Source organism: Balearica regulorum, chromosome 3, assembly GCF_011004875.1.
Source record: "Balearica regulorum gibbericeps isolate bBalReg1 chromosome 3, bBalReg1.pri, whole genome shotgun sequence".
NCBI lineage: Eukaryota > Metazoa > Chordata > Aves > Gruiformes > Gruidae > Balearica > Balearica regulorum.
Genome location: NC_046186.1, coordinates 50,533,954 through 50,554,956, shown reverse-complemented (window position 1 = coordinate 50,554,956; position 21,003 = coordinate 50,533,954). Strand labels below are relative to the sequence as shown.

General features: G+C 39.7%; 1 protein-coding gene across 5 annotated transcripts in view; it reads right to left on the bottom strand.

Annotated features, from left to right (window-relative positions):
• Positions 1-4,042: 4,042 nt before the first annotated feature.
• The window catches only part of AFG1L (AFG1 like ATPase), a 69,132-nt gene continuing 52,171 nt past the window's right edge, over positions 4,043-21,003 (bottom strand). For 2 of the 5 annotated variants that reach the window (XM_075747837.1, XM_075747836.1), the window contains 3 exons: positions 6,418-6,558; positions 4,931-5,044; positions 4,043-4,211 (listed from right to left, as the gene is read on the bottom strand). In XM_075747837.1, coding sequence (XP_075603952.1) covers positions 4,065-4,211; positions 4,931-5,044; positions 6,418-6,558 — 402 coding nt within the window. In that variant the 3' untranslated portion in view covers positions 4,043-4,064. The other 3 variants (XR_012834484.1, XM_075747838.1, XM_075747839.1) reach the window with 3 other exon arrangements.

The window sequence follows — 21,003 nt, the reverse complement described above, 5'->3', positions numbered from 1 at the left end:
TTTAACAGTGTTCAGTTTGTTATATATTCGACTCAAAATCATGTATTTTTAAAAAATTTTCTCAGTTACAAGAAAAATCCCAACAGTATTTAGAAAGCCTCTGTAGTTCACAAGTACAGGAGCTAAGGTTGTAATGAATCATATGGGAGATTTGTCATTACAGGGAGAAGAAAAACTACATGAATTGGTTAAGGTTTTAATCACAAACCTTAGATTATTTTTTTCTTTAAAACAGATGCATTATACCCCAAAAAATCATCACTACAAAGAGGCACGTGGTGTTTAGTTGATGGCATTAATTCTGTAACCCAAACAAGGAAACTAATCCACTTCGAGTAGCTAAATTATTTTTTGCACTATTTACATACTTTACTGAAGTATTTTCATCCCAGAGCCTCGGCGAGCATCTTAGAATATTAATGAGTGAAGCCTGGCAGCACTCCAGTGTCAGCAAATAAGAAAGTAACACCATTCCCATTTTAGCATCAGAGAAACTGAGGCACTGGCATTATTCAGCTCCAGGTAACTGCAGAAAGCAAGCTCCTGGACCTTGATCCTCTTAGACAGGTCTTGATGGAGAGACTAGTCCTCCTCCTTCTTAGATGGCTGGTGACTGAGCTATGCACTGTTTGAAACCCGGTAAATTTTTTTTTTTCATGTTTAAATTGCTGCAAAATAGGTGACATCTATACAGCTACAGTGTCGTTATGATCACCTTTACTCAAAAAATGGCATTAACGGTGCTCCTTTTTAAATCAAAAAAAACGATTTTACTTCCTGGGACAGCAAAATATCATACCACATCAATAAGGTTACTCAAAAAGATCTTTAAAAATAACTCAGCAATGTTTGCTGAATGACCAAAAGGGAAATAAAAACATGTTGCAGATCTGAGATGATGTGAATTTGCAACTTAAGAAAAGCCTAAAGCACCAATACTTGAACTTAGGATCCAGCATAAATCCAGCAATTTTAAGGCTGTTAGGGACCCTGCATAACTTATTCGCAGCCATCTCACTCTTTATATTTTGGCAACTAAAACACCTTAATGTGGGAATAAAAAGTCATGGAGCAGGCCACGCAGCAGGGGACAGGACCGCTGGGAGTGCAGGTGCCAGGACATACCCAGTTTCATCCATTGTGCCCCAGTGACACATTCTGGCCAGCACTCAGTGGCCCGGAAGCTGTTTGGCCTCAGAAGCAGCCCCCCCGCCTTTCCCCCAATTCCCCATTGGAAAGAGACTGGATACAAGCTACAGTATTATTAGCAGCATCGTAAAATAAGCATATAGGGCCCCACTTTCTTTAGGGAAGTGGACGGACATAAATATGCTGCTTCTGTGGTTACTGCGGGCATCTGCCCCGGCATGTGGGCTGGCTGACAAATTGGTCCCATCAATCTCTCCTTGCGGTCCTGACCTAAAAGTGGCAATCCAAATTCTGCAGTGCAACCACAAATACTGCACAGTGATTTAAGCACCTTTTCTTGTTTGCAGCTTCTTTCAGCCCCAAAACCCTTCTGGAACATTCCCCGTTTCTTCTCCTTGATTACTGCCAGCACCTACCAATGACTCCCAACACACAGCTTCCTTGCTGGCTAAGGAAAGACTACGCTATGGTTTTATTTAGCAACATGCCCTGGAAGCAGCACTGCCCCTGGAAGCTTTTGGGAACTTCTCTCCTACGGTTTGACAGAGCTCACCTACACCCCAGGAGGCTTATGATGATTCCTCAGTCCCACTGCATCTAGAAGTTTCCAAAAACCTGGGGTATGTGAGTTTGGGATGGGTGCTCAGATTGCAGAAAAGCCTCAAATACCAATGGGCAAAGCTGCACCAGTTTGAAGACAAACAGAACTGTCCAGGGGGCTCCAGGCATCCCCTGGTTAAATGAGGTCAGCCATCACCCACCATGATGGACCGTGGAGAAACACTTCCCTGGCCCGAAACATTCTTCGTGGGGATGCAGAACCTGCCAGAACCTCCTCTCCCACACGTTCCAGGCGTCTCACCTGTCTTCTGGAAGATTATGCATTTCCCCTGTACCACATGCTGGAGGGAGACATACAGGCTAAATAGATAAACAGTTTTTAAAGCCATGCAAATAAATATCCAGGTGCAGGATGCTTTAGGGTATCTACCACCGCCTCCCATTTTCCCACAATACATTCTGGTTTGGACAAGGCAGGAGGCATGCTACTAGAAAAAAAGTCAAGGCTGAAGCTACAGGAGAGTTATCAGCACAGGCCCAGGCTCATGAGTATAGACTGCTATGTATAAATATAGAAACACACACACTTAAATTATATATATATTAGTTTTATCTATATTTATATATATAAGTATACATATGTGTGTGCATGTACAGACAGACACGCATGAATCTCAGTAGTCCCTCTGTTGAGAAACCTAATAAAAATCTCTGAAAATATACACCCTTTTTTCAGATATTCTTAAGTATAAGCAATATATTCTGATGGGGTTTTTCATAAATATGCATTAAAATTCTCCATGGTGGTCACCCTTGTGGGCGTAACAACATAGTTGCATAAGTTGTAAATTATAAATATAGGCTTTAAAAGTTCTTTGAAGAACAGGTATAGCCAGTATAAGTAACTTCCAGGGCAAACAGAAGTGATCAGAGCAGAAAACCAGATTTGAGCACGTGGCTCCAAACCTTCTGTATGGCCATAAGACGTGCAAGTGCACAAGACCTCTCCAGTCCTCCCGGCCGCCCAAAAGTCCCTTTTAAAAGCTTTCTGTAATTGTGATGGGGGTTACGACTGAAGCAATTTAGTCAAGCTTAACAAAGGCAGAAAAGAATAATTTTGGTAACAGATACAGTACAAGAAAAAGGTCATCTTGCAAAATCCAAGGAAACTCCTCAAATTTGGGGACAGTATGCTATAGAACTCCTCCCTAAGAAATTAGGGCAATCTTTTCAGTCTATCTGCATAATATTTTTCCCTATTCAGGGTTTCTAAATATGCTCTTTAAATGACTTTTTCTAAAAATACAGTATCAGCCAATACAGGCAATACCCTATTTTGTTTCAGTTAGATTAAAACCAAGAATGACACAATTGCATTTTTAACTAAAAGAAAGCTTCCATCTACAAACACAAGGACAGGTGATGTGTTTTGGGGAATCAGTTAACATCCCATCTTTTCCATAAACCACATTCCTGTTGTAACATGCTGACTTGCCTCAGCAGTACCATGTACTGCTCTCCCCTGGTCAGAGCAGGTGTGCCGGCACCAACGTAAGATTTGGTATAGATGAAGCCAGAGAAAATTCAGGGTAGAAATATGTCACCGCTGTAGAGGCAGCATATCCAGGCTTCTAAGAACCAGAAAATTTAGGAAGAGTATTAACTTGCACTTGTATGTTACAGTATACCCAGTCTTATGATAGTTTCTTCTCCCATCCATGATAACTTAGATCTTAATCCCCTGTGGTTTCAAGCACCTTCAAGCTCCTCCTCAGGCTTCTCTCTTGGTTCAAACCCTTAGTTTTCAACGAACCAGACTGAGCAACAGCCTGATTAGAAGAAAATCTTAGAGCCTGAAAGTCAGCAGATGGCTACACACAGACAACAGAAAAAAAAAAACCCAAACCAGAATACACCACAAAGGAGTTCCAGGGACCTAGACAATATCAGGAGTTCCATAAAGAAAGCATTTGATTTTTCTTTTGCGCAAACTGCATTGTACATGACAGAAGCAGGGCGTGAACCACAAAGTGCCCTCTTCACGTGACATTACACATCTACTGTTGAACCCTGCATGGGCCATTAACTTTGTCTCTAGACCAATTCTCCAGAAAAATTCTAATCCCATTAAACTTCCTGAGCATCAAAGTTAATGTTTTACAGACAAGAAAATGAAGGCAAAATTCCATATGCCCTCACACTGCTGGTACAGAAAAATAAGCAAGTCCTCATGTCTTAAGCACAAAAACCAACTGATGAAAGAAAAACATGGTCCAGCCAATAAAGTGCAATTATTATTTCAGTTGTGCTAAAAAGCTTTCCAATTCCGTAGTTTTACTTCTTGTTGATTTTATTCAACTTTCAGTTATAACCTTTTTTTTGCTTCTGTCCCCATCTTTCCAGTACTGTTCAGTTTGCATTTCTGTAAGCCGTGAGACGGTACGCTGAAAGGCAAAGATTTCCTCTTCTCCTGTAAACATGGAGAGTCCTTTGGCGGAATCCTACATTAATACACAGAAACAGTACCACAAAACGGTGAGAGACATAGCTATAGTGAAGCGCATCCTACCTAACTCCTAAGGCTGAGTGCTTTGCAGGCTTGGATGATACAAGACAGCAGCATGGCAAGGGAAAATAAAATTAACCTCCAGAAATTAAAAACCTATAGATAATCCTCTGAAGGAACACACCAAAGCAATAATTTGGATTTAAAACTACATGATGACACGTTAACCATCTATTTCCACTTTTCTGTTGACTAACTGTATACTGATCTAGACAAATAATTTAAAAATTCATTAACAATAACTAAGCCATAGGGAAAAGGAAAAATGGAATAAGCAATATGCAAAATAGTACTGTTTGTGAGGCAGCCCTGTATAGTTTACAAAGAGATGGAACAGACCGTCTTTTATTTCTGTATTTTAAATGTAGGAGCTAAACTTAAATCGGTATTTTCTTACATGATTGAACAGATATAAAGATTAACAATCAAAATGACCCTAAAACTTATGCAAAATGGTTCTATATATTGTGACATTTTCTTTGAGGATGAATCAATAGCATAACATGCAATTATGAGAGCAACAGATACGCTGCAGAAAAAGCAGCAAATCCCTAGTTAAATGTTTACTTGATTCCTCTTCCTAAAAATGCTGCTGTAATTATGAGACCAAAACCAATTTTGTTACAAAAGGGAGACGATTTTAATATCATGTACCTGGCTCAAGTCCAAATCATCCATCAACACTCTGTTGTCCTCTAGCTCACCATTGTCATGCTCTACCAGGAACAAGCTTTGGAGAGGAGTCACTGCAGAACAAATAATACGCACCTGAGAGAAGGAAAACAGGCAATGATGTCATCACTTGGGCTTTACAGAAAAGGGATAAAATATGTGTTTTATGAAAAGCAAACTTCAAATTATGACCTTGGGTTTTTTCCAAGTATTTTCCCTTTCTCTTGTTAGCTCTGCTGTTACAGATTTACCTTAGTCATTTGGAATATTAACAGGATCTTTTTCTTCATAACAACTCATGTAACTTTTACTCAGAGAACAGCATAGCTGTGCTATTAAATACTCAGAATTTCTGCTATACAGGCAATGAGTCCACAATCAAGTTTACTTTCCAAAATAACAGCTATAAAGTATTAGGAACCAATGCTTCCCCCCTATAGATTCCTCTGATTAGGTAAGTGCACTGCACACACATTTCCATCTAAAGAATGTTTACAGTCCAATTTTCCCAGAAGGCCGAGTTGAGCCGCTCTTGCTTTCACCTATGCTACTCAAGTGCACATTTAATAATAATAGTAACAACAACAACAACAGCAACAACAACAATAATAATAATAATGCTGTTTTCATGTCTGCTGGGAGGAGATACAACGTGCAGTGAGATACAGTATCTCTGGGGGGGCTGCAATGAAGATAGGCTGAAATATTATTACAGGAGGAGACACTTGTTGATAGCATGTGGGCAAAATGTTTGCATTGTGGATAGGTGTCCACAAATATGCTCTCTCAGGGAATTTTTCCAAACAACTACTTGTGACTGGAGTTTAACACTTGTGATTTTCCTATGGAGGAAGTAACAGAAAGCGGCTATTTGCTTGCAGTTCTTAATGACAGCATGTAGATAGAGCAAATCACACCCACCCTCTCTCTGTTTCCAACACGTTAGTATTAGTTTACAAATATTAGCATATCCTCTTAGAAACTCTCCATTTCCAAACCATAAAGCACAAAGAATCTGGCTGACTTAAATGAGACTACTCATATGTTTAGTTAGTTCAATACCTTGCTGAATCAGGGCCTTTCAGATCATCTTGCCAGGACATTCTCGAAAAACAAATCTCAATCGATATTTCCTGACTGCATAAATATTTAAGTGTGTGCATATATAATCACACATAAGATAGGGTTTCATATCTGGTATTACTTTTTAAAAATCATCTTAAAAATGAACTCAGGCTCGTATTTATGGTCATGCTTAATACTCATAGAAATAAAAAAATAAATACCTGCTTTATTGCAACAGCCTTTTTTTGTGAAGCTGGAATGATGTTTCTTTGCAGTGCTAGTTCATTCTGCTTATATTTTCCAAATAATTTCTACAGAAAGGCTTGCTTCAAAACAATTGTAACAGTCAGGTTTTAGGGCTCCCAGTATTATTCCTATACATATAGGAAAGGCTTGGTTCTCACCTTATGCTCATAAAAAGTATCAATAAGAGTAATGAAACGTCGAGCTTGTGTCCTTTTTGCCATTGTAAGAAGTGGTATGTCACGAACAAAGACCGTGTCAAAATGCTTTGATATTTCCAAGTAGTCACTGGCCCCAAGAGGCTGGAAGAAAACAAACCGTAAGAAATGGAAACTCAAACTAGAATGATACATAAACACTGAATCTTGAACTACTACAATTACAGAAGAGAGGGTGTAAAGTTCTGATCATATTCTTAGTTTTGTTTCTTCACATCTTGCTTCAGGAACACTTGTTTGCACTTACTGACATAGGTATATATCAGTGCTCATTCATACTGTTGGCTTTACCTGAACAGTGTCGGATAGTTAAACATGTGGCTCTTCTGCATCCTGACAATGTGATGATCTCTCTGACAACCACAAACAAAATAATCACTGTAAATCATAATCCATAGAAGAAAGCTGCAAAGTTAACCTAAAGCATAAATAATTTGAACAGCTATTAGGATGCTTTCCAGCAGCAGGATTTTTAAACGCAAATGCATAGGCTAGTTACTAAATCATAAGTAGACCTGCATTTAGTTCACCCAAGACTAACCCAGATTGAATAAAAATCTTATGTTCTAAGTACTGAAAGCAACAGGAAACAGACAAAAATGCAATTTTGTAGCAGTTCCTTTGTTCATGGTTTCACCTGTAATGATGAAATACAAATCTGTAATAAGAACTTCTTAGTTTCGATTTGTGTATCTAATCCATCAACAGAATATATGCACAAACAGTAGCAGCTCATTCAAGTACACATTCAAATACAGCCATTTAAAATTACTTTTTTGTTATGTGGAAGGTAATTTTTTCTGCAAGATCTACCCTATTAGTACTGCAGGCAGCACTTTATCTTGAGCTATTAAGTCATTGTATTTAGGAGAAAAACTTCACACTCCCGAACCTCGTCCCACTAGTTTTACTTGTGCGAGTACTTCAGTATCTTGGACACAACTACTCCATAGAGCAAGATCAGCAGCTTTTTGCGTGATTATGTCAAAACTCCCTTCCCAGCTAATGAAATGTGCTGTACCAACAGTATAATGTGGTTATGAAGCACTGCAATACTGCTAATATCTTAAAAACAGGAAATAAAAAATATTTTCTCTAACTGAAATTGCTAGACAAATTTGCTGTAGGCCAAGCATAACTGCTTAACTAGAACCCTTCTGCAAGAAGTTATTTTCAGCCATTATTAATGGCTGTCCATGACCAGGACTTCTGGTTTTATTTAGATGCAAGAAAGAAAAACCCATAGAAATGGTCTATATGCAAGCACAGGAGAGTGAAGCCCTGATGGCATTCAAAAAATTCTTCTGAAAATTAATGGGAAAAAGCTAGAGCTTCTCACCAGCTAACCCCCCCCCGGCAGGTATTTAAGTCTCTGACTCGAAGCCAGTTCTCCCATTTGCAGTCTCATGAATGACCCTGCTTTCCCATTGACAACCACGCAACTCCCCTGTGGCATCCATAGAAAAGAATTATTACAAAAACTTCCATGTGTTTTTAGCAGTGTTTAAGAGCAGTATATACTGTATCCTCTCCTCAAGGTTATATATACTGTTTATTTTCTCCCTCCATTTCAGTTCCCCAGCCACTATTACGGACTTCTTACCCAGAAACCAAGAAACTCATCATCATGAGGGCCATCAGCAACAGCTTAATGCATCACCTCTGAAAAATCTCATCCGGACAAAGCTGAATTCGAAATGTTTTGTTGAAGTAAAGCATGAAAAAGTTAAATAAAGTGAAAGGAACTGGTGGATGGAAACATTACAGAGCTAGCCCACTGCATACCTCTCCATCAGACACCAGTAACAGCCAGCTGGACAACAGCCATATCAAGTGCAAAAGAAAATAATGGAAGCACTAAAAGCAACACGTACTAGGATGCTGCTGAAGATTTTTAAGATTGGTGGCAAGCAAATGGTTTAGGTAATTTTTATTCCATACTTAGGACTGAAGTACTGTTACATACAGAGAATATCAAGTATGCCTGTGTGCTGAGTAACTGAAAGGGACAACAGCAGCAATGTAATTGCACATGAGAAAGGAAATAATTTCTCATATCTTTCTTTAGGTAAGAAATTACAGACATCACTGCGATTCAGGTTCATTCTTTTATCACATGAAGAGCCCAAACACTCTTCTGCTGATGCCCAAAACTCTGAGGAATTATTCTGTCTTGTCCCAATGGGATACACTTTCTCACCCAAACTATATGAATACACTTTCCTCATTTCAAATATAAAGTATCAAATATTAAGAGCTAATTCCTAAAACAAACAAACAAAGGCTTCAAACGTTTGCAAAATCCACAAACTGAAGTGCCCAACCGCTGAGCTATACATTTAAGAACTTGGTAGGCACCTTGGTGGATAGCCAGACGTGAAAACGAAAAACCTGAGGAGTCAGAGGGAGGAAACAGATGGAGGACAAAAATAAGGCTAATGCATTTCAAATGTGCAAATTTTTCTGCTTTTCATACAGACATAAAACCACAGCTCATAGAGGGTTATAATATGCATCTCTATCACAGCCAAACCAAAATTCAATCTACTTCAGCAGTGCAAAAAGCCAGCAATTCAAAAATTCCTCTAGTTAAGGACATAAAAGGCCATTTTGAGCCATTTAACAAGAATTTCTGAAACACCTATGCCAGTGATAATACTCTGCAAGTGTTGGCAGAAACATGCCTTTGGAGACTCCAAAATCTTATGATCAGAAAGATCCCAGCCTAGCAGCCATTAAGTATTTCAATAGACTCAAGTCTGGTGAGATGCAACTGAAACTCCAAGTCAGCCTGTCTGTTGTTATATATGGCTCAGCTGGCATCAGCTGTAGTTCTTTACACAGAAGAGTTCTCAAACCCTCTCCTTTTAGAGTTTAGAAAGACATAACCCTAGAGATGAAGGCAAAGCTTTTCATCTTGATCTCAACATGACTTACTCTCATCTTGGGTAAGTCCTTTAATTTCCTTCTGCCTTACTGTAGAAAAGAAGGAACCACCAGCAAATTTGCAAATGCTCCGGGGACAGTTTAAAACTCTTTTTGTATTCCTCTAACCTTGGTATAGGCCCAATTTCCATGCTGCTTGCACTTCCTTCAAAGCTTTTCTAACTCTCCAGCTACACTCAGAATACTCCAAATGCAGGAGACCTGATGCAACGGCACCCTGACAACTTCATAAGTCACATTTTCACTGGCCTGCTGCCCTTGCAAAACTGGCACAAGGCTGGCACAAGCACTCGTATACTGACTCTGAGTCCCTGAGAGCCAGGGAAAATGGGTCCAAGGCAGATCACACCACTGCTAGAGATTCTGGCCATACAGTTCATGTACAGAAGCTCCACTGAGGAGCAGATTTCTGCTGTTGCAGCAGGCAACAGCTCTCCCCTCAACTTTACGGTATTGCCTACAGGCCCTTTTTCCTCACCTTGCAGCAAGTGCTGGATTGTGCACCTGTGAAGGGCCAACCCTGGCTATACATACAGACTGGGCGATGAGACACTAGAGACCAGCCACGCTGAAAGGGACTTCGGGGTCTTGGTTGACAGCAAGTTGAACATGAGTCAACAGCGTGCCCAGGCTGCCAGGAAGGCCAACCGTAACCTGGGGTGCATCAAGTGTGGCATTGCTAGCTGGTCTAGGGAAGTGATTGTCCCACTCTACACTGCGCTGGCGCAGCCTCACCTTGAGTACTGCGTGCAGTTTTGGGCACCACAGTACAAAAAGGACATAAAGCTATTGGAGAGTGTCCAAAGGAGGGCAACAAAGATGGTGAAGGGTCTAGAGGGGAAGACGTATGAGGAGAGGCTGAAGTCCCTTGGTTTGCTCAGCCTAGAGAAGAGGAGACTGAGGGGAGACCTCATCGCGGCCTACAGCTTCCTCACGAGGGGGAGCGAAGGCACAGGCGCTGATCTCCTCCCTCTGGTGACCAGTGACAGAACCCGAGGGAATGGCATGAAGCTGCGACGGGGGAGGTTTAGGTTGGATATCAGGAAAAGGTTCTTCACTGAGAGGGTGGTTGGGCACTGGAACAGGCTCCCCAGGGAAGTGGTCACAGCACCGAGCTTGACTAAGTTCAAGAAGCATCTGGATAACGCTCTCAGTCATATGCTCTGATTGGCTGGTCCTGTGTGGAGCCAGGAGTTGGACTCGATGATCCTTACGGGTCCCTTCCAACTCAGGATATTCTATGATTCTAAGTACTGGCTGGGTCCTGACTGCCAACAATACAGGCTTGGGACAAGATGACGAGACTAGTGGCAAGTGATTTTAGACACTTATCACCGTCCTCTGTATAACCCTCCAGGGCTGAAATTTGTTTTATGAACCTCAACCAGCCACAGAAAGTACTCCCTTTGAGTCAGTAGCATGCATGAAGGTATTACTTCCTCTGAAGTTGCTAATGAAGCTACAAATCCTCCTAACATTGACACGTATATATGTAATCTTCTTATTAAAAGTTTAGCCTGATTAATCTGGTCCTCTGAACAACATTCTAAAAATAACAACTTGATTTGGTGTGTGTTTCTGGTACTGTCTGATCTTTTTCTGTTTCATCAATTATCGATCAAAACTCAACTTCAGAACCATAACACATTTATGTAACAATTGTCACTTATCATTTGTTACCAGCTCTTTTGCATGCTGTGATATTATTAATTTTTTTTAAAAAAAGCATTAATAGATAAGAATCTTTCTTATGGTATTATTGTTCCTGCATGTGTATATAAGGTAAAACTGATGTAGATTTTTGTCATTAACTCTGATGCCAGGAGTCAGTATTTTACAGGCATCGTACTAATGCAAAACGCATTAGCGCTAACATGGGCTACCCTCCTGACAAAGTATTTACTCCACTTCAACCTACCTGACTGAGTTCTCACTTTCATTTGTTTTTGTTTCTCTGTCTACTTAATGCATTTTCAGCTATCATCATCTCCGTTCAAGTAGGATGTTTATTATTTGGAGCTCTCTTGGACTGTTTTAAGAGTTAGTCGTCTCCTGTTTCTATTACATATTCCATTTAATTAAAGTATAAAGCATCCTTCTTCTTTGTTGACTCATCAATGACAAAGTAGCTCATCTTTTAGAGACTGTCTGAAGAATACAGAATGCTTTACATATGCTAGAAAAAGGCATTTCATCTCAAGAGAAAATTTATTTTTGTTTATGTTGGAAGATATTCCAGGGCCAGTTCCAATAACACCCTGAAGAGTTGTGATGGACAATAACTACAATTTAGTGCAGACACTCCAACGCTCCAACACTTCCTAAAACCAAAACACAGCTTAAGACTAGATAATATTTACAACTTAGACATTAAGCAATCACCAAAAAAATTATAGAGCTCTTTCTGTTGTTTCCAAAGGAGCCACACTCTATCACTAGTAGAGCTGATAAAATAGAGCACTGAGGTAACATTTCAAGATCATGATTCAAGAAAGGAACAGAAAAACCTAAGGGATGATCCATAATGCAGCTGCATGCTGAAGTTTAAATAAAAAGGTAAGATAGTTAGGCACAGCTAACTTGGTTAAAAAAAAGACACTGATAGCAGTGCAAATCTATTGGAAAGCTCTGTAAGTTACAGGCGAAGATGAGAAGTTCATTTGAAGCATCATTAATAAACTGAGAACTTAACGAAGAAGGCAATTTCTTATCAAGTTTTACTGAAGGTTTCTGGTGGCAAAAAGAAAAAGGCACGCCATTGTGTAATTAAAGATCACATCAGAGGGCATACTGAGGCAAGATTAAAATAACATGCAGTTTTGTTTTGGAGTTTCCTGACTAAACATTATGAGTTGGCCTACAACTTTAAAGTCATTATTTTAACTTGTTTGAACACTACTTGACGTGAGCTATACAACTTGTTTGTTAAAACATTCACTAACTGATTCATTATACTTCCGTTTAAAATATTCTTTAATGTATGTTTTTGTTCCTAAGATGGAGGACACCAAAAATAAACAGACCAATGATGTTTCCAGCAGTAATCACACAAATGAAAGCTACATTTTAAAAACATTGTTTGACAGCAGTTGCCTGCACACCCTTAATCTTTATCTCTTGGCTATATGCTACAGTCTTGACTTACATTGACTGAGCTTCCCCCTCTCCCAGGACCCTTGACCCACCAGCATGCGTAACAGTGGTTATCATCTAATGCACACTTAGCAGTAAGTGTTTTGTCCTCACTTCTGGTGTGTCACAAGATCTTATTTTTCATGGACTTTTCAAATGCTTGTGTAGAAGAATAATTAGGCATTTCTTCTTCGGCTTTTGTTACCACCACAGCTAGGTACTTCACCAGCAGTAATAAATTTATCTCCACAACTACGGCTGTGAACCAAAAAAGCGATGCTATCTCCATTTTACAAACAGAGATCAAAGAAATTAAAGTTAAAAGCATATACGAGCTCTTGATTCCAGGTTAAGGACCTCTGAAAGTTGATTTTTCAGGTTTCATGGAACACTACCAGTTCAAAGCACAACGCCCACTGACTTCAGTTAGAGCCATGACTATGGCAGTCTAGGCCTCAGTGCCTCAAGAAGAATGTCCAGAAATTAAGATTACAATTGGCAACCGTGAAAAGGTGGGGTTTTGGTTGAGTTCTTCTGGTTTGTTTGGGTTTTGTTTTTTTTTTTTTTTTTAAAACAAGAATAAGATCATGTCCTAACTCTGGTGCAGACTATGACAGAAGCCAGTTATGCACAGCAGCATTGAGCCGTAAGTGACTGTGTAATTACAATACCATGTAACAATAATTATTACTGTAGTGCCTATGCAGAAGAAGGGACAAACTCAAATAGCACAAGCAACAGTCATTCTGCAATTTCCTAACTGCATTTTGGTGTTGATAGCACCTTATCTTAAACCTACTGCGCATTCTTTGTGTAAGTTGTTTTCCAGCTTTGACACCCACATGGATGATCAGCAGAGCAGGAATCCAAGATCTATAAACCCTGGAGTAGAAGATATTTTCTGGATCAAGTACAGCCCCCCCACTACCTCAGGATACCTCATCACAGAATCCTGGTAAGAACTGGTTTTGCTTGATCTTACAGCAGAAGGTTTTTAGTCACATTTTTCATAGTGGAAAGTTGTTTCAAACCTTTTCTCTTCTGCTGATTAAGAAGATGCCTGTAACTTCCAGGTTTTTGTTGTATTCATAAACAATTTCATATTTGTGCATGACAGTGCTATCTGCTAACTGAAGAAGTGCTTTTCCATTCTTGGTCTTTGTTTGGGGTGACTGATGTGGATGAGGTTCTCACATTCTTTTTCTCCTGTGGGGAGAACACGCATGCCATTCTAGCCTAGACTCTCCCAAGTACACCTTTTCTGCACCTGCTTGAGTTCATTTTCTTGCACACAGGTGAGTACTGCTTTAGTCATTGATATTTGCCTATTTCCCCACAATTGAGTTGACATGTCAGTCTCATTAGAGCATGCCCTTACGTTCATTCACCATTCAGCACTATCACCACTGCCTTAGAAGAGCTTATCTACTACTTAGTGACAGACATCCATACTGAACCTGCAAGAAGTGAGATGTTGTATTGGGTTTGCATGGCAAGGTTGTGGTAGTGGAGGGCTACACAGGTGGCTTCTGTAAGAATTTGCCTCTGTCGGAAATAGGGGAATCTTCTGGCAATGCCAACCAGCTCCAAGATGGAGCCACTGCTAGCCAAGGCCGAGCCCATCCACAGTGGTGATGGTGCCTCTGGGATAACATAGTTAAGAGGGAGGGAAACCTGCACAAAATCAAGAGCAATTGCAGCCAGAGGGAGGAGTGAGAACATGTGAGAGGAACAACTCTGCAGACACCAAGGTCAGTGCAGAAGGAGGGGGAGGAGGTGCTTCAGGCACTGGAGCAGAGATCCCCCTGCAGCCCATGGAGAAGACCATAGTGAGGCAGGCTGTCCCCCTGCAGCCTGTAGAGGGCCCCACCCACACCAGAGCAGGTGGAGGCACCTGAAGGAGGCTGTGACCCCATGGGAAGCCTGCACTGGAGCAGGCTCCTGGCAGGACCTGTGGCCCCATGGAGAGAGGAGTCCACACTAGAGCAGTTTTGCTGGCTGGACTTGTGACCCCATGGAAAAGACCCACGCTGGAGCAGGGGAAGAGTGTCAAGAGTCCTCCCCTTGAGGAGGAAGGTGCAGCAGAGACAACGTGTGATGTCCTGGGCTGCATCAAAAGCAGCATGAGCAGCAGGTTGAGGGAGGTGCATCCAGCTCTGAGGTCCCCAGTACAACAAAGACATGGAGCTGTTGGAGTGAGTCCAGAGGAGGACCATGAAGATGATCAGAGGGCTGGAGCACCTCTCCTATGAGGACAGGCTGAGAGAGTTGACATTGTTCAGCCTGGAGAACAGAAGGCTCCAGGAAGACATTACTACAGCCTTTCAGTACCTAAAGGGGGGCTACAGGAAAGCTGGAGAGGGACTGTTTACAAGGGCATGTAGTGACAGGACAAGAGGTAATGGCTTTTAAGTTGAAGGAAGGTAGATTTAGATTAGATATCAGGAAAAGATTCTTCACTGTGACGGTGGTGAGGCACTGGCACAGGCTGCCCAGAGAGGTTGTGGATGCCCCCTCCCTGGAAGTGTTCAAGGCCAGATTGGATGGGGCTTTGGGCAACCTGGTCTAGTGGAGGGTCACCCTGCCCATGGCAGGTGGGGGTGCAATTAGATGATCTTTAAGGTCCCCTTGAACCAAAACCATACCATTCAATGATGATGATGATGAACCAACCACAATCCCCATTCCCATCCCCCTGCTGCTGTTGGGAGGAGGTAGAGAAAACCAGGAGTAAAGTTAAGCCTGGGAAGAATGGAGGCATGGGGGGAAGGTGTGTTTTATATTTGGGGTTATTTCTCATTATCCTATTCCGATTTGGTTAGTAATAAACTAATTTCCCCAAGTCGAGTCTATTTTGCCCATGACAGTAATCAGTGAGTGATCTCTCCCTGTCCTTATCTCAGCCCATGAGCCTTTCATTATATTTTCTCTCCCCTGTCCAGCTGAGGAAGGGAGTGACAGAGCAGCTTGGGTGGGCATGTGGCCTCCAGCCAGGGTCAACCCACCACAGACGTCTCAAAGACCTATCAAAGCTGGTCAAAGCTGGCTACAGACTGGCAGAACAGCAAAAGACATGTTTCTGCTCCCAAAGCCCTCAGTGCCAAATTTCCAGTTCCAGCTCCAAAGTATGGCATTTGTCAACAAAAAGGTCTCCAAAAGTAGTTAAGGCTTAAAAGAAAAGGCTTCTGCTGCTTTTTACAGTAAACAAACAAGCCTACAATTTCAACAGGTATAAGCAGGTAAAACAAGGCCATAAGTGTATATACATAAAAATTACATGTAAGTTCCCCTTTAAATAAGATACTAGATCACAATTCAAGTAATCTTGTGATTTTTTAAGTTTTCAAAAAAAACCTAGAAACTATGGGAATTAGGTTCATAGGTCATTCTATTTATATATCTATTTAAATATTGGCACTTACTGTTAAGATTTCAAAATGATGGTCAATAAAGCTTTAAAAAAGAAAGGACATTCAGGCATTTAAGAAACAAAAAATTGAATTAAAAAACCAATCAGCTTCAAAAATCTTGTCTTTGTGTATTCCCTTGTCTATAAAGTATAGGATCTAAAGCCTCAAGGTTTATGCAACTTTCAGTGAAGTGAGTGCTTTCTAAATTTAAGCCCTGATACACATAAAATAAGGTATAAAACAGAAAGAAGGTTTGACTAGCAATATTACTACATTATAATATTTCGACCTGAAATAATTTCTTAAGTGTGTTTTATAAAACATACTTGCAAGTTAGATAAGGCAATTTTTTTGGGGGGGTGTAGAAGCTGATTAAATTCCTAAAGCAAATATAGCTAAAGAAAGACAGACTCTCAGTCCAGAGCTTAAGCTGCAAAAGCTTATCTTCTACTGGGATCAGAACTACAATCAAAATAAAACTAAGGAAAACTAAGATTTTAAAAAGTTACTGAAAATAGTGCTCACATCTGAACAACCCCATGGTATGTTTATTTATAACTACACCCGACAATCCTACAATCCTAAAGATGACATCAAATTATAGAGTGGATACATTTAGCAGTTTTTAATGAAGGTAATTCCCTCAAAATGATTCAGAACCATCAAACTGCAAACACAGCTGAGTTGTGTCATCACGTAGGGGAGACATTCAATTGACTCAATCACTTGTTGCCCTTGAAAATGGTGACTACTTCTTTTTAAAGCTTAGTTACATCTTTCATTTTGAAGTGCAAGCTATTCAAGGTAGGAAGCACATCTTCCTCCTGGTCTGTACAGTGTTCCTTTTGCAATGGAACAACACCCTAACAGAAACTGTTTGCCACTTCTTTGTTGTGTTAATCTCCGCAAATACTGTATTTTGCCAATTACAGAAATGCTAAACAACTTCTGGGTGAAAAAAAAAAATCACAGTAAGATAACCTTTTAAAACATAGATACTAAGTTTATTTTCTTAGCTTTGTTATACTGCAGTGTGTTTGCTAATGGTTAGCAACCCAAATTCCCTTCCTCTGTTTTCCAGCTCAAAGTGGAAACATGACCCTATGCAAATTACTTTAAAAATAATAAACCCCACAGATTCATCTAGCCCCATATCCCCTAACAGTGGCGCAATTGTCTGGGTGAATATAGGAATAGCATATGCATATGGCAATACTTTGCTGATACACTTTCCCAGGTACCAGTGACTTGCTGTTCATGAACTTCCATGCATTTCTGTATTAAACCTTTTGCTTTTAACACGACTGTTTGTTCTTCAGTTTACCCATCCACAAAATCAGTTTTATAAATATACTTTCCTATCATGTTAAGACACTATGTTCACTGCTACTTGGCAGCTGGATGAAAGGAAATATTTAATTACCTAATGAAAAGACTATACGATCCACGAAACAAAGTTATTCGACCTTTGTAAAGAAAAGGCTAAAAAGTGCTGGAATACACTATAAAGTCAGTATTCCCAGCAGAGGGCAGTAGGTGCCATGCACAAGGGAGAGGAAGACTTTAAAAGATAATACTGTGAGGAAGACTATCTCCCTACTCCCTTAGGACCTTGGAAGATTACATATAAGGTACACTCTTGTCTAAATTATTTATACCAACTCAAGAGTCAAGACAAACTGTCACAATTACTAGTTTTTAAACAAAATTTTCAAAGGGAAGTGAAGAAAGAGGACTGCGGAGGGTGATTTTTCTAAGGCATAATGAACACTGACCTTTATGTGTAAACACAGAGAAATGAAACTATTCTGATGGGGTAGTAAGACTTACATTTGCATCAGTGCTAGTTTATGATATTAAGATTTTTAAATCAAGTTAATATGTACATTTGATTTAGTAAACAGTATTTTCATCTGAACTTTGGATATACACACAACTGCTGAGAAAAGAAATAAGGAAAAAAAAGGGGTTTTTTATAAACATGTTGAGTTCAAATTATCAGATCTGACCATCCAAAAAGCCTTCTAGAATTTGTCAAGGACAATTATAAACTGTATTTGCTTGTCAAGAACCAGCTCCTTAGAATGCACTATTGTGGCGCTCTTTCATTCAGACACTAACTTGATGAAAAAAATTAACTAATTATGACTTGCAACAATCTAACTCCATTGGTAAATGTATCCTGCATTGTATAGATGGAGAAACTGTCAGGAAGTGAAAGGCCACAAAGAATGGGGAAGTTAACATCCGTATTAAAATTCAGGAACTAGATGTCAGTATTCTGCTTGGTGCCTCTCCCAGCCTTCTGTGGCTACATTTGTTCATTTCATGGAGATGGGATGAGAGCAAACATTTTGATGAAACCAAGCATAGTTCTCCCGGATGATTACACTGGAGCAGCACATTTACAGGACTCCATTCTAGCAAGCAGGTAACTACTCTCACACCATGCCAGACGCTACCATGTGCCATAGTACTGCCACATAAACCCTGGTGTGTCAGATCGGAACAACTGTTTCTCATTTTGCTCTAAAGCAACTAAAATAGATCAGTATCCTCCCATCCACTGTTTTTTTTAGTTTTCCATGTGTTCACATAGCCAGTAAAGCAAAAAAAACCCTAAGTCTATGAATTTGATATTAACTAAATTAGCTAAAACTTGGGATGTTCCTCAACTGGGAAACTATGATTTAAAAATTGGTGCACACAAGAAAGTAACAAGATGCTTCCTACCAACTGCATGTCACATCAGCATTGCATACAATATATTCTCTGTGTTTTATTTTTATAAACAGTAATGGACAACCGGTAATTACCAATATCTGAAGCACTATTTTAGACAGAAATAACTCCTTATATTCTTGACACACAAAAAAATTGATGCTAACACATAAAACAAGAAACAAAATACTATAATACTAGAAAGGCACCAACTCTATCTCCTAAGGTCTTCATGTATTAATTACAAAAGTAGCTATTTTGAAAATTCTACTTCAAGCTAGGAAATGTTTCAAATGGTATAAAGTTACCAATTGCTGACTTGCTATTTCCATCTATTATGTATTGGCTGACATTTCATGAAATCATGTGATATCAAAGTGGAAAATGTTTTCATATTTCCCTTTAAAACAGAATTTTGATTTTTATTTTGAAGGAAACGTCACTGAATTTGAAAAAGTTTTACTGACCGTTCATATGAAATATTGTATTACAAAAGTTACTAAGTAATCGTCCCAGCAATTTCAAACCTATCTCCTTAATCCTACACTAACAAATGTAAGTAGAGTTTAGGTCTGGACATTTATCCCTCTGGACGGCACTGTAACAGTTACCCAAGACCAGACCATATTGGTGCAGTGACGTGAAAGCAGAGTCATTTGGGTGATGAGCTATTTCTCCAACATAACAAAAGCATCCATCCTTTCACACACTGACTCTTGCAAAACTTAAATTCTTCTTTCTGGAACCATTAAGGGTTATGGATTTCCAAAGGAATCAAATCAACAAATTGTGAGTACACTGTTCTCCGCTCATGCCACAGTGATTATGGAGAACCACATAAGCAGTGGTATATGCCAGTTTCAGAAAACTCAAAAAATAATATTGCAACTCTAAGATAATATTACAACAATTCAGTGTAATCAAAAAATAACTTCTCAAAACAACCGACTCCCTTCATTACACTTATCCCTCTAATTATTTAACAGTAAATTAAATAATGTTTTGGGAATTATGAACCAAATGTAACAGAGGAAATAAGTTTAACCAGTTACTTGTATTAACTAAATCAAATTAGATTATATTCTGAGTTGTTCTGTCAGAAGATATTGACAATGTAATCTTTTTCACACACACAAAAAATCTTGCTATTTACTAGATAGGAAACATGTAAACAAAAGTCTAAACAGAGTTGATATACACCTTCCATTATGAAACTAGTTTTAATCTTGAAACTTTCCCACTCCGAATGGATGTCTCAAACTGACTTCATATGAACATGCATCTGTGTGCGTGAATGAGTATTTATTTGTGAAAGTTTCGGTCAATTACTATATTTCTGAGAGCAAGGCCATTATAGACCTTGTTCCTCAAGTTAGACTTTCCTTTAACAGTGGCTCAGTGAGAAGTTGTAGTGCTTCCATGCTGTGGACCTGGAATTTGAAATTTGGAAGAAAAGTTGCTTGGTATCAGGGAAATGTCTTATACATGTCCTGTGAAACCTCACTCAAACCCAGGGAAGTTACAAGCCTCAGAAAACCGCAGTCTGAACTCATTGCACAGACTGATAGTAGACTAAGTATTGTATACTCCCGAAAGCATGAGGGGGGCTGAGTGCAGGTTATCCCCTCAAGATGGGCTCGGCACGTTCCCCTGCCAGCTGCTGAACTTGTTCCCTGCACACGCAGGTGCAGTGAGACAGCTGCCAAGAGGCAGCAGGGACCCTGACTCTCTCACATCCCTAGTTTCAGATAATTTAAGACCAGAAGAGATCATGAGATCCTCCAATTTCCTGAATTTTAGAGACAGCTAAACCTAAGAACTAGTACTTAGCTCAAATGCAAACACCTCTTCCTAAAATGACACCCAGTTTTGACCCAAAACACAGTACAAGGAGGCTCTGCCACCTCCTTCACTGTTTCAAATGTGTGAAATGGGTGCTTTTTCTTCTTCTTTTTAAATCTGAATCCCTCTGTAGTCTCTGTTTTTCGTTATGCCTTCTTCGGCTAGATTTAGGAGTCCATTAATACTTGTATTTTTTCCCCTGTGAAAACAGCTGTACATTATAAAGTCATCTCCCAGGCAGTCCTCTTTTTGATAAGCTGAACAAATTGAACTGTAAATCTGTCATCTGAGAGCACAAATTCTCCAGGTCAAATTACTTGTGGCTTTTTCAACAGCCTCGTCAGGTTTTTCAATGTCTTTTCTAAAATTCTGATGTCAAAACCACACCTCAGATTCTGCCATCAATCTGAGATGTTCTCAAAGCTAAAATAATCTTTCTACTCTCCTGTTTATTTCCAATCTACCCATCCCAGATGAA